The 15,225-nt window shown below is 42.0% G+C and overlaps 1 protein-coding gene across 1 annotated transcript in view; it reads right to left on the reverse strand.

The window, feature by feature from the left end:
• The window catches only part of PTPRN2 (protein tyrosine phosphatase receptor type N2), a 1,243,324-nt gene that overhangs the window by 24,275 nt on the left and 1,203,824 nt on the right, over positions 1 to 15,225 (reverse strand). Inside the window, exons 17-19 of the mRNA XM_040434195.1 lie at positions 12,967 to 13,044; positions 5,915 to 6,034; positions 4,844 to 5,010 (exon numbers count right to left, since the gene is read on the reverse strand). Coding sequence (XP_040290129.1) covers positions 4,844 to 5,010; positions 5,915 to 6,034; positions 12,967 to 13,044 — 365 coding nt within the window. The remainder of the gene's footprint in view (positions 1 to 4,843; positions 5,011 to 5,914; positions 6,035 to 12,966; positions 13,045 to 15,225) is intronic.

A 15,225-nucleotide genomic window follows, 5' to 3' on the forward strand; every position in this document is an offset into this window, starting at 1 on the left:
ATGTAATTTGGATCACATAGGAGCCCTAACTACATGAGACCTTACTGGCCACAGATGGCAGTCTGCCTCACGATTGAAGTATTAATGTAACAAATCAAACTTTATTACGTTATGGAATTGTGTACAGACGTAGTAGTGCTGAATCTGTTTCCTTTGAGAACCATGATAAATGGCGGTATTAAATATTAGGTTTATCTAGATGTTACTGGGTAACAAACTGAGAGTGTGTCAAAAGATGACAAATTCAGTATGGAGTATATTCACACAAACTCAATATTCACACAAACTCATGCCCTGCACAAGATCAGAGTTTCATCAACCAGTCCAATCAAGCTTGTGATTTATATACATATAATACAACCTCCTCGTCATATGAGACCTGTCCTCGATCAGTTCTCATAGAGGACTCCATAAATTCTATCATCCATCTCTGTACATTAAACTAGAAGATGACACTATCTAATCTAATCTGACAAACTGCTATTCCGACCCATACTTATCGCTAGAAAGAGGCCACCAAAACGAAGAAGAGGGCACCTCGCATGTGAGGTGTGCTTTCCATTTACTTCTATAGGAGTTCCGAAAAGAGCTCAGCGAGTATGCTCAGCTATGTCCAGAACTTCCATAGAAGTGAATAGAGAGCACACTGCGCAAGCGTGACCACCCCTCCATTCACCTCTATGGGAGGTTTTGTGGAGTCCATGCCTCAATGGACTCAAAGCTGTTTTGGCCAGGGGGACCTACACAGTATTAGGCAGGTGAATTCAATGTTATGGCTGATCGCTGTGTGTGTATGTACAGTAATGTGCAAAAGTTTTAGGCAAGTGTGGAAAATATGCCCCAAAGTAAGAATGCTTTCAAAATAGAAGTGTTAATAGTTTAAATGTAAATTTATTCTGCTGCAGGACAACAACCTCAAACATACGGCCAATGTCATTAAAGGTGTATTGCCATCTGAGACAATGGGGGCATATCGCTAGGATATGTCCCTATTGTCTGATAGATGCGGGTCCCACCGCTTTCTCCTCATAGTAGTAAATAGGAGCGCACTGCGCTTGTGCGGCCACCGCTCCCATTTATTTCTATGGGGCCAATGGAAAAAGCCGAGCCAGCGCTCGCCTATTTTCGGCAGCCCCATAGAAATGAATGGAGGGAGGCTCACATGTGCAGTGCGCACTCCACCACTTTTGGGGCTCCGTTCTTGGTGTAGGTGCGGGTCACAGAGGTGGGATCACAGAGGTGGGATCCTAGCGATATGCCCCCATTGTCTGAGATGGGAAACCCCTTTAAGAATTATCTTCAGCATGAAGAAGAAAAAGGAGTCCTGGAAGTGATGATATCACCCTCATAGAGCCCTGATCTCAACATCATCGAGTAAGTCTGGGATTACATGTAAAGACAGAAGGATTTGAGAAAGCCTACATCCACAGAAGATCTGAGTTAGCTCTCCAAGATGTTTGGAACAACCTCCCTGCCAAGTTCCTTCAGAAGCTGTATTCAGGAGAACTGATGCTGTTGTGAAGGCACAGGTCGCACCCAATATTAGATTCCTCTTGTGTTCAATAATTTTTCATTTTGTTATATGAACACTACTTTTTTTAAAGCATTCATACTTTGCCCAATACTGTACATAAACTCAATTTTTAAACAACCTCCACACATCCATCAGGTCAGAATTCTTGTGATCACACGGAAACTATACGATGGGGGGGGGGGGTACAAATTGCTGTAATGCAGACATTTCTTATGCATTTGCTGGGCAGTTCGTGGGTAGGCTGTAAGTAGTGTTATTCACTGGGGTAAATTACTGACAGGACATCCTGAAAAAGATTGCCCTCACGATCACTATTTGACTTTACAAATCAGTGTTTAACTAAACTTGTGGCTCCTCCTCCGCTGAGCTGCATGCTACGTGTGGGCTGCGATGACATCATTATACATTGCATGTTGTCAGAGCCACAATGGACTTATTTCATTTATTTTGGATTTTATGCATCCTCCGGAGAGACCGGTGAAGGAAGGTTTAATGTTATTGTTATTACTGTCAGGCAGGTAACCACGAATACAGGCAGATAAATGGATTTGCCCAAGACCACAGAGAGCGCCAGTGACAGAAGCAGGAATTGAACCGGTGACCTTGTGCATTAGAGAACAGTTCCTTAACCAATATGTCATGTCTTCTCAAAAGGCTTTAACAAATTGTGAAAAAATGACAAACCCAGAGACATGAAAGGTCAGCACTCTCCCTGCATAACCCCTATTATTTCTGTGATATGATGAGCAGGGGCTGAGCGTAAAAGCCCGGCACAGAGCGGTAACGCTGGCTGATTATGTGTCAAGTGCCAGTTCTACACCATAATTATGTGCTTTTACTGTATGTACCGTTTCCAAAGGATGCACGCTACATCCGGAACAGTTCACTTCTCTCCTACTCAACTTCTACAAGATGCACATCAGAACACCTTCTAAAACCCCCAAGGATTCCTTATTACATGAAATCATTTCCCCAATTCTATCATTTGTGGAATGGATGCGGACAGCAAAAATGCGGATCGTAAGCAGGCCCAAAATACGGTCGTGTGCACGAAGCCTTAGGTGTATTTATAGAGTATGCATTTTCTTTAAAGGGGTTCTCTAGGAATGATTTAACCTGTCCAACACTTGCAGAGCTGCCTAGGAGGGTGTGATGGGGCAGAGCCTCACGACATTGCTCTACAATGGATGGTAATGATGTGATCCTCCCTACAATATGCTCATGGCTGAGCAGCCTAACAGGAACACTCACCAATATGTAGTATAATGCAAGTGCCTGAGCGTAGTGTTTAGTGAAACCCTGGCCCCTGACCTGCCTAGGCAGCTCTGCAAGTGGTAGCAACCAGTTATGCTTACATTCTATGACAGGTTGCTGGTGGTCCCCCTGGAGGAAGTGACTGCAAAACGGCGTTGGGGCATCGGGTGCTGCTGTAGTCTGTATCATTGTTATCTCCTCTCCTCTCCCCCCACATCCTGCACTGATCACTTAAGGCTGTATTAGACAGCCAGATCAGGCAGGCGATTGCCAGGAGAGAAGCGATCCTTCCAGGCAATCGCCTGCTCATCAGCCTGGGAGACCGTTGCTATTAAATGCAGAGATCTCCTTCTTAGTATAGGGAGGCGCGATCATTATACCATTGCTCTTCCCTATACTGAATCATTGTTTGCCAGCAGCAGATCAAGATTAGACAGCACGATCTGCCACCTGCAAACAATGATTTTGGCCCACAATGCCGAAGCCTGGCCCCAGACTTCAGGTCACACTGTGTGACCCATCTACTACATTATCTGTTCTCAGATAGTTTTCACTGTGTTATCTGTGGTGTTACATAGCACTGCAGGTGACATCTACTGCATTATTTGTAATGCAACCCATGCTATGCCACTGGTTGTGAGAGAGAGGTAGAGATAATGGAGCAGGATCTCCTCTTATCTGCTGGGCGTACTCCTAACCTTCCTCCACAGGAAGCATCTATGCCTCCTCTCTGCCTCTATGAAGACACTTTTTACCAGTTAATTGGGAACCAGTGATTAGATGGGTTGGAGGAGGAGACTGATAAGTAGAGAAAGAAGCATTTTCAATAATAAGATATTTTATTAACATAGTGAAACAAAGTTTCTTACCCTCGCATGTAATATTGATAAGTAAAGTTGTCTAGTATTGGAGATACCTTTTTAAAGATAATTTTGCATTCAGTCCTAATTAAAAACCTGTGATATCATGTTCAGTTGTGAGAATTAGAAATGAGCGAAGTTTTGAACACTTTGTTTCGGACGATAAGCCAAAAGATTTGATTTGTTCCAAATTAATTCATCACGAAAGGCTATAAATCGGGTATACTCAGGCCACTCTGCCTAATCATATTGTTCCCACTTGGTGGCCCAATCTCAGTGTGAAGGCTTGGAAGTTAACCCTTTCTCCACGGCCAACAGTAAATTTAGGTAGGCAGTCGGGCATTTAAGAATGGTGCCTGCTGGAGCATGCAGCTGGTCCCAATGGCGCTGTTTAAAAGAGCTGAAACCCGCCACTAATGTCCGGGACCAACGGTAATGCCGGTCACGGACTTTTAACTCTTCAGATGCCTGAAGAATTAGAATTAGAATTCTGTGCTAATTATATCACTATCTTGTTACAGAGGTCGAAGCCGCATTATTCTGACATACAGTTCCAAATCCATTGCATAGTTAATGTTAATATTCTGGTTGCAAGTAGTTCACAGCTAGAGGGAGCTAAGGAGCTTACTGCATATGGGGTTATTATCGAGTTGAATGGAAGTCATATGGAGTTTAGCTCCCCCTAGTGATAGGGACAGGCCATCACTATAAGCATTATTGCTGTATTGTGGCATTACTTTATACAACTGTGACATCACTATGTACATTGTCCCTGCACTGTGACATCACTGTCTACCTTGTCCCTGCACTGTGACATCACTGTGTTTATTATAGATGTATATTATAGAGGTACTCTCTACATCACTATGCAAATTATCAAACTGTTGTGATACAACTGCATACATTACTCCTTGTGTATCATCTATGGCATCACTGTGCTCATTATCCCCGTACTGTAACTTCACTTTGCACATTATGCCGATATTTTGACATCACTGTGTGCATGATCTCTCTGCATTAGGGAAAATAATCATAAGCCTTTCATGTTCTTTTGCTTCTATGGATGGTCTCATTCCAAGTACATGTATATATTTGTATAGAAATGCATTATAAAAAATACATCATAGGAATGATATCAAAATCACAGAGTGGATAAATCTCTGAATACATGAAGGTTCAAAGAACAAGTCGGTACCTGCGGAAATCTAGCAGCGAGCGCGTTGAAGTCGGCACACCATGGTCATTCCAGTTGAGGAAGTTAAACTGGGTGACTGTGCGGGTTTCATTAGTCTGTAGGTTTTTTAGATAGAAGCTTCTCACAAGGAAATCTTCACACCAGATATGTTCAGAGACAAGATTTACCTGTATGGGATTGGAGTCATAGGGCACAACTTAAGAACATCGACAAACATCTGCTTCAAATTGCTTTACAAAAACCTGTCTTCTCTAGAGCATTCCACACCTGGCTCACTCCTGCCAGAAATGAAGGGCTTTATTTATAGAAGCTTCTGAACCTCTACAGAAAGTGGAGACTTCAATCAACTTCTGCTTGTCACAATTCACATCAGCCTAGAGACTCTTTTGAAATTAAAAGAATGAAGGGAGGAAAGATGTATATTTTAGGTGGTTTTCAAATCTATCTATCTATTATCTATCTATCTATCTATCTATCTATCTATCTATCTCTGTATTTGTCTATCTATGCAGCATCTTTCCATTAATCCATGTGCTTCATATCTAGCTACATATATTAAGAATATCTATCTGTATATTTTCTTTCTATCTATCTATCTATCTATCTATCTATCTATCTATCTATCTATCTATCTATCTATCTATCTATCTAATCTATCCATCCACATCCATCTATTAATCTACTGGTTTAACTCATATTTTTCTATTTATCAAACTCTCTGATAAATATATTTTTATTTTTGTCTATCAATATACTATATATACAGTAGTATTCTATTTCACATCTAATATTTACTTCTCCTCTATGATCTCTGCTATTTCTGCAAAATATACATTTTTAAAACCTCTCTTCTTGCTAATCTTATTATGATATACAAGGGGAGAAGATGAAGTTTCTAAAAAGATCAAACTAAAACCAAATTTTGTATGGCGACACCTCGGAGCTACATACACCAAATAATGAGATCTTTTCTTCCATGATTGAATTTTAGTTTTTTTTTACTTTACATTTTATTTCATGTAATCAGTGATGTAACGTGATGCTTTGGTTACAGCAGGTCGGGATAAATACCTCGTAGATGTTGTACAGGTTGGAGCCTTCGTCAGGCCAGTAGTGGTAGCACTGTTTGACTCCATTCTCTGCTAGTGATGTCAACATCACGATTACAACGCAGCCGTTTTCCCATACCATCTGTAGACAAAAGAGAGACACACCGTGGCCACACTGCAACTGCTTAATTACTGCGTGACACGTGTAATTACAGCACTCAGACGCACAATCAAAACTCATTCCATTCAGTGCAAATTCAAATTTCATTTTCATTAGGCACTTTTTCTCTGCAGCTGCTTCCAAATCCCCAAGCACGACGCAGCATTTAGAAAAGACGCGTTTTAAATATTTTCTCTTTGTGGAAACTGCCAGCTTGAGCAGAAGGCAAATACCACACAATTCAGGTCTTTGATACGGCGTTTGAGCATTATTTAGAAAAAAGCAGGGAAATACAGCATTAGGCTACATTCACACGACAGACAAAAAGTTAAAAAAAAGACAGTTTTTTAACGGCCATTTCTTTAAATGTTTTTGTAATTAAAAACTGTCCCCTTCAACTGTCGGTCCGTGAAAACGGCAAAAATAGGACATGTCCTATTTTTTTTTACACCTATTTTTACTGTGTCAGCAAATAAAATGGCCATGTGAATAGGCCAATAGTCCTCAACAGTTCTAAAGATGACGGCAATTATAATAATATGAGAATGTAATCCTTAGGAAGGATTAGGGAATACATCAAAACCAACCTTATTATTTGGGTATTTTATAAGGTAAAATTCTAAGGCCTTAAAATGCTAGTTTTTGAATGTTTTTTTAAATTTCAAAAACAATCTGACAGTGCAGTATGTTATTAAACAGGCTGATTGTTACCCCGGCTAACATCTACTTACCCATAGTCATATATGTCATTTTGACATTACTAATGCTGTCTCTGCACTAAAGATCTTGAAAGACGTTAGATACAGCCCTAGGAGACCCCAGAGTGTCATACACGACTGTTCAGAGCAACTGAGGTGCTTTCCATTCACGTGCAATTTATTCAGACCCAAGTCTAACGTCTGAACCAATCAAATTATTCATGCATGTCACGTGCCGGAGGGCCAAGGCAGACCTCCGGGACGTCATGCAAACAGGACACGGCAACACAGACCAAGGACCCACAGAGAACTTTATTACAAGTGTAATAAAAGCACATGACTGAACCAAGTGCACCGGCAGAGCAGAGGCAAAACCCAGAGAGTGGAGAGCCAGTGAGCCCCGTTCTTCACAGAGCCCCTTGTGCTGTTGATGAACCGGTCGCACCTCCAGGAAGTTCCCGCCACACTTGGCTCCTATCTGCAGAGAACCACACTGGTGAAACCACCAGTGGAAACAGACACAGAACTGGAGCCCAAGCAAACACAGGACATGGAACAGACAACAAGACAAATGGGTACCAGCACAGAAGCAGATGCCTGGACCCCAAGCGGAATGGAAGCATGGCAGTCTCAGGCAGAGCTACACACAGACTAGAGATCCACACAGATTAGAGATCCTCCCTCCGGAGAACCCAGGGACCCTCTCATGAAGGCAGGACAAACACTGGATAGGAACAGAAGCAGAAAGGAACCACAGGCAGACAAGAACAGGGAAGGAGCAGAAGCAGTAGCCACTGCCAGGCAGGACATGGGACAGGACTACAATCAGAAGCAGTTTAGCACTGCCAGGCTATCAGATGCAGTAGAGCACTGCTAGGCGAAACAAGGAACGGACAAGGATAACAAAAACATCATACAGGACAGGTACAGATCAGACAAGGACATAACATCAAACACCATTATAGAACAGATACCAACAACATCAAAGCAGCAACAACAGGTGACACCACAAACAAGGGCAGATGGCAAAGACCCCCTGGGTCAGCAGCAATGGGCTACACCCAGTAAGGCACAGGAAAGACTGACCTCCTGGGTAAGCAGAGAGGTGCTACACCCAGCAAGACACTAGAAAGACTGACCCACAATCCCCAGAGCTCACATGTAGAAATAGCTGCTTAATGAGGGCACCTGATAATCCACACCCAGGCACAGATCAGGGGAAGTTAAACCTACCAGAACACAGGCTGCAGTACAGGAGGTTGCCCCTGGCAACCAGCATACACGTAGTCCACCTCTGCCAGCACGCCAGAGCACAAACAACCCATGTCACAGTGACAAACAGAGAAGCATGCAAATTCAGACCCAGTTCACACACAAAGCCGCAGCCAGCACGCATCGCAGAACCAGCATGCATGGTGAAAAACACAGCCAGTACACAAGGCTCATGCAGCCAGTCTGCACGGCACCAGAGACATAAGCCACAAAGAGGCAGACACGGGAATACACAAACACAGGGCACAGTTCACACACTACACTGCAGCCAGCATGCAGTCCCACGCAACCAGCATACAGAGGTGACAGCCTGCAGCCAGTACGCGAGGGAACCTGCAGCCAGCCTGCACGGCAACAGTGATAAGAACTGCACAGAGAAGTAGACACGGGAAGAGCAAACATTCAAAGGCAGCAGTTCACAGAAGACACCGCAGCCAGCACGCAGACCCAAGCAACCAGTCTGCACAGGAGGCAGCCTGCAGCCAGTACGCAAGAGGGCATGCAGCCAGCCTACACGGACACAACTGTCACAGTGAACCGCACTGTGACAATGCAATTCGCTCATCTCTACTCATAACATATATTCAAGATGCAGTAGCAAAGCAGCAATATCAAAGACTTAAAGGGGTTGTCCCATGAAACATATTCTACAGTTTTCAAACTATCACCTGGATCTGAATACTTTTGTAATTGCAGGTAATTAAAAGTTTTGTATAGCCACTGACTTATTCCATGAAATCTGTCCGTATAGCGCCACCTGGTGTTTGCTCTTATTCTAATTTCTCTGTCCACCTCACTAACGTGAACGCACATGCTCAGTTCCATCCTTTAACTGCCGCCTTCCTTCAACATGTCCCTGTCAAAGCAACTAAGGAACGCTGTATGCCGGAAGGTGGGAAGGAGCGCTGCGTGCTACCTATACTGAGACTGGAAATTTAGAGTTCTGCATAACATACTGAAGAATCTATGTGTTATTGATGCTGTTTGAGGAATATCTACTGACTATAATACAAGCATGTTGGTCATATACATACTCATAATTGAATTCCAGGACACCTGCATTTATTACTGGTGCTTAGACTATGGTCAATAAGATTGTCACTATAATCAGGGGCGTAACTACCATAGTTGCAGACTATGTGACTGCTATGGGGCCCAGGGCAAGAGGGGGCCCAGTCTTAGTTGGGATTATCTCTTCTTCTACTGGAGGTGACTACTTGGTCAGGACTCTACCCTCTAAAGGAACAACTTTTAGCAAATGAGGCAGTGGAAAAATGGCCCAAGGGTCATTGAAAGGGGTTTAGGCAGAAACCCTTCTGTTCTGTGTGGGGGGCCTGGTGTGATCCTTGCTATGGGGCCCTTACTTGTCTATGTATGCCCCTGACTATGATCTAAGGTGTACTACCACTACTACCATCAATCACAACATGATATATGCCTTTATTGCTGGAGGACAACCACTAGATAAGCTACCACCAGCTAGTGGCTCCACTAAGAAACGCATCCATGGTGTCAACACAGCTCTATCCACAGCCATCTATGGATGCACTGTAAACCACAATTATTCTCGGACATATCTATCTATCTAAAGAGCCATAAAAGTATAGTATGCTCCAAAAGGTTGTTAGCAACAACTTTAGAATGACAGTGTCATTTTAGCAGATAGGAAACTGAATACAGTGCATTTAAACCCTCATTCCCTTGTGCTCTGGGGGACACTTTTGATGTTTTTGACGTCCCTTGAAACCGCAAGGGACACTTTTGACGTTTATGAAATCTCATGCTTTCCATTTGTATGAATAGGCTCTATTTCTATCTGTATGAATAGGTTTTTTATGTCTTTTTAACAATACAAATAAATTTTATTTATTTTTTCATTTTTTAATAAATCAGGTTTGTATATTGGAGATGTAATGGCTCCCCACTCCTTTCCTGCAGGTCTGCAATGCTCCACTGCTCCATCGATGTCAACATGCATTTGTCATGACGCAAGGGGAGCTGGACACCCCCACAGCCTCTGATTGGCTGCAACGATGTCAACATCTGATTTGAGGGGTGTCAGCGCAGAGACCAGGAGCCCAGCCGCACCTATCGATCCGGAGCCCAGCACCGCCTACTACTTAATTTATTCACTGCACTATCCTGACGTCATGTAATCTCTGCTCTGTAGTCTCGCGCAGGCGCAGTAGACACTGTAGTCAACAAGTCAACTGCGCATGCGCTGGCTCCTTCTGCGCGAGATTACGGCACTCAGAAGAACTGACGTCAGGGATAGTGGAGCGAATAAATTAAGTGGTAGGCGGTGCTGGGCTCCGGATCGATGGGCGCGGCTGGGCTCCAACATATCGTGGGACAACCCCTTGGGCTCCTGACCGAGGTGATTTACATATCAATAAGATCGTTTTTTATAACAATCTAACACACACAGAGCATAAACAGAGGGATCATTGTAAACACTGCATGGAGACTAATGGACACATATAAATATCTACATATCGTTAATCCTGGTGACAGAATCCCTTTAAAGGTCAAGATTTACATGAAACTGACTGAATGCAACAATAACTACTTCATCTAAATAAGGCAAACAAACAATGACAGATGATCGCTCCACTTCTATGAACAGAACAGTATTCCCGCTCTGCAATGGGTTATGAGTAGCTGCTTTATAATTATTCTTTTTAGCCCTTTGCTTATTTGTGTTGGCAGATAATGGTATTACAGTAAATGGGATTTTCAAAATATTTTTACTGATGATCTATCCTTAGGAAAGGTCACCAGTATCTGATCAGTGGGGGTCCGGAACCTGGGACCCCCGCTGATCAGCGCTTGCAGCTTTCCCTTGGCCATGTGATGTCACATTCATCGGTCGCATGGCCTAGGTGCATCTCAGCCTCATTAAAGTGAATGGGGTTGAGATGCAATACTATGCACAGCTGCTATCAAATGGATGGATCTGTGCCTGGTGAGCAGGGAGAAGGCCGCAGCACTACAGCGAGCGCCGGTGCCTTCTCAAACAGCTGATCAGCGGAGGTCCTGGGTGTCGGACCCCCGCCGATCAGATACTGATGACCTATCCAGACAATAGGTGATCAGTAAAAACATCTTGGAAAACCACTTTAATGACAACAATTAGGGTCATGAATATCAACTTAGAACAGCTTCTCCTTGTGAGCTGGACTGAAATGCGTTGGTGAAGCAGCTCTGTGTTGCATCAAAGGGATTCCGTACTGAGAACTAAATATTTCTAGGAACCAGAAATATAAAAATCTGAAATGTATTTTATAGTATGGTTCTTATGTATTGAGCAGGGTTACATAAACTATTATCAGAGGGAATGTGAGATTCAATGCCTTGCTTGATATACTGTACAACAGTACCATGTGGAGGGAGCCCTGGGTAAACCTGCCAATTCTTGTAAACTATCGGCAACTACATTGTGTTATTTCTGTATATTATTCATAAGACTTTGAGAAAATCTATAGTTCTTCGGTTGTCTCCCCTTATAAAGTCCAACTAAATAACTGCCAAATCAACCTCAATATCCTGCAATAACTTGCAAACATGTGAAGTAATACAACAGCTACAAAGATCCACATATCCCGCCGTCAGTTGTCTTTTATTATTCCCTTTCTGCTGTTGTGGGAAGTTATTTTACCTCTTCACAAAAAGGCTGGAGGGCTTCCAGCAAAAACACTTAAAGGGAGACACCAGTAACACATCATTTATAGATTTCTATATTTAAATATTAATTTACTCTGTATTGCATTTTATGGGTCATATGATTTTACTTATGAAATAGTAGGATATATTCTGTCTTTGAACTGAAATGCAGGATCCCTGATGCAATTCCTAGACTTCACATTGATATGGGAAGATGCTGTCATTTTTTGGCAGGATCCGCAGACAACCTAATGCTTGTAAAGGCTTATAGACCACCTCTGGGGGGAAGTAATAACTGCTAGCAACATGACAAAAAAAGATTTCAGAAGTCTATACAGAGCAGTACAATCAATTTCTGTCAATCCACTGCAATCTAGAAGGTTTATTTCAACAATAAAGGTCAATGAACAGCTGGAAAATAGATTTAAGGTAAAATGTAACTTTTAGAGCACATTGGAAACCATACATGTCATTAGAAATCAAAGAGCAAGTCATTTTACCTGTAGCAACAGGAGACACTGTAGCACAACGTTAAATAGGGTTCCTACAGCTTTGTACTTTGCAGCTATGGTGCGCCATATAGTGCCATATATTATGGTCCTACTTTCTCCAGGATCCCCACAATCAGATTCATATAGAAACTAATCGGGGAAAAAACTTGTACCTTGATATGAAGTCACAGACATGTTGTGGAACAGTAGGAACCAGTAAAGGACTATGGCAGGTTTCTTACACCTCCGCAAAGCATGATGGAGATTGTACAGTACCATGGAAACTTGGGACCTACAATTTCCATGAGTTGTGCAAACAGGTCTACTTCTTTAATTGTATCTTTGATAAGGACATGTTTCAAAATTAGACACAAGTGAATCGATTCTAAACCAATAAAATTTGACCCAAATTTTGAGTTGCATCTGAATTCATATTTTTGGTGATTTGAATACGATACATTTTAGTAGAGAGTGACAGAGAGAGAAGAGAGAAGAAAAAAAGAAAAAAGAAATAAAACAGTGAAAGGTTAGGAGACCTCAGAGTGCCATGCACAAATTTCCAGGCCAATTAACTGGAACACTTTCAATTTGGGTCAAATCCATTCGGACCTGAATCAAATCTGTCGACCAATTTGGCAGAATCTAACCTGAACGGAATTTTGAGCAATTTGCTCATCTCTATTCAAAATGCTCTAATAATGCTTGTGTCTGCTCTTTATACAAAAATGCTAATTCCACAATGGAAAAAAACAGAATTATAAAATAATTCGAATAATTATTATTTCTGTACCTGCCAGAAATCAGCCACAGTTGATGGGAGTGGTCCTTGAGTTGCAATATAAGCCGGGTTTCTGGGGTCATGGTCCATCTGCAAAAGAAGAATTGATATATTAACTAACATGATGGAAAATAAAATTAAGAATGAATTCATGACATATAATTTATCAGATACAGAGAAACAGTACTGAAAATCTTCTGTGTATGAACTAGGGGAATCATAGCTGATCTTCCGTGGTGTCAGCATAAGTGCTATCTATCATTTAGGGAATAAGGTTCTATATTTCTGTCTAAGGCCGGACATACACTGTAGATAGCTCTCAGATATCTCTTCGGGCTTGCCACCACTATCCATACATGTGCAGAATCCGCATGTGATCTGAATAGGAAGAGGGGAATAAACCACTGCCATAAACCTCTGGTGGCTTATCTCCCTGAGAACAAAAGGATCGAGGACCTTGAAATCCAGCATCTACCATTAAAGAGAGTTAGGAGACTGCCATACAGATGAGATGGACAGCTGATCACTCTGAAATTGGCAGATTTGGCTTATAATTAATCAGATGTTTATGGCTATCTTAAGAGTCACTGTATGGTTTCTTATGGTCCCAAGCTCAGATTGGTACCAAGTTCAGTTGTTTGACAGCCGAGAAGCTGGAGCTTCACAACATCCGGACGCAACCTCGGACTGATACCCACGGACTTGAAAACGGCGTATCTACACTCTGAAATGCGTTGTCATAGGGATGTTAAATAATTAAGAAGTTTTTTGACGCAAACGTCTCGGTCGTGTTTGCGCTGGAAGATGTCCATTTGAAGTCCTTTCAACTGCTGAACCCCTCAAGCTCAGATTGATCAGAGCTCTTCCTTATGAGAAACTGCCCTGGAATTCTCTATCCACAAGCACTACAATATGACCAAGGGGGGCCTCAAGACTCATACCACCTTTCAGATTTATAAAGTAGAGAAGATGAGAGAGTAGGAGGAGGGAAACAAACATCAGACACTCCTGTCCTGAGGTTGGGTTGTATAGTTGAGTCTAGTTTATTAATTGCTATATTTTTGCCCTCCACTGATCATTCTCTCATCTCCAATAATTGGTCGAAAATAACATAATACAGTGGTTTTTATTTTTGAGAAGCATGGACTTAGAATAAAAAAATCAATTTTTTTCTCCTTTGCAAATTTTTATATTTACTGCCAATAAACTGCCGAGATCTAGAAAAATATCTCCAGTTCATATATACTTGTATAGCGAATGAAATACACAAGCCGGCATTGCCTCAACAGCGCTTTCAAGTTTCCTGGAGAATTCAATTTGTAACCTATCAGGTAATAAGTTTTTGCTGCTTGGAAGAACATTCTTGATTTATTCTGTAATTGAAATGATATACTGGACTGCTATATAGTCGACCATGAGCTGCAATGTATAAAGAAACGGAATAATGTTATGGAAAATCACAAGACTGATGTCTCTCTATCCAGGAATAAGTGCAGCTTATAGGTTTCATACTGTACATTTACATCCCATTGTCACTAGTATTTTGACTTACAAAAAAAAAAAAAAACACTAAAAACACAATTTCGCCTCCAATGAATAAAGGGTCTCTGCTAGAGATGATCGAATTTCTTTTAAAGTTCGATTCAGCTAATTCGCAGAATTTGCTTTGTGACAAATTCGTTCGTCACAAAGCGCATTTTTTTTGTAAGTAACGGATGCAATGACACGGAGCTGCGATAGCGCCGCCCCCGTCATTGTACCCCTCCGATGCTGCATTCATACATGATCTGAGTGTAAAATTAACAATAATTTTTTTTTTAATCAAACCTACCGCCTCCATTTCAGGTTAAATCGATTCGCTGACACGAAGCACGAGGAAATTCGGCTTCTAAGCGAATTGAATTAATTTATTCTGAAATTCAGATCGAATTCCACTTCGTGGGATTCGATTCACTCATCTCTAGTCTCTGCATGTTCCTGTTCACGGGCTGCAGTTTGCCTTAAAAGCAGCTTTAGGATAATTACCTGGAACTGCTCCGTCAAAGAAAGTACGGCTGCCAAACACGGTAAAGTGCAAGCAAAAGTACATGTATTAACGTGGCTTGGGTGGTGCCGCCGTAGTGTAGATCTATGATTACAGCGTTAGATGGCGGTAATGCAGCGGCATTTCAATATTTGTATTACAGCTGCCAAGCTGGCACCCCGTGTGCTTCTAGATAATCATGGACCCTATGCTAAGCTCAGGTCTGGGTATTATGGCTGTTATATGGA

The sequence above is a fragment of the Bufo bufo genome, chromosome 5 (assembly GCF_905171765.1).
Source record: "Bufo bufo chromosome 5, aBufBuf1.1, whole genome shotgun sequence".
In the NCBI taxonomy this organism is placed as follows: domain Eukaryota; kingdom Metazoa; phylum Chordata; class Amphibia; order Anura; family Bufonidae; genus Bufo; species Bufo bufo.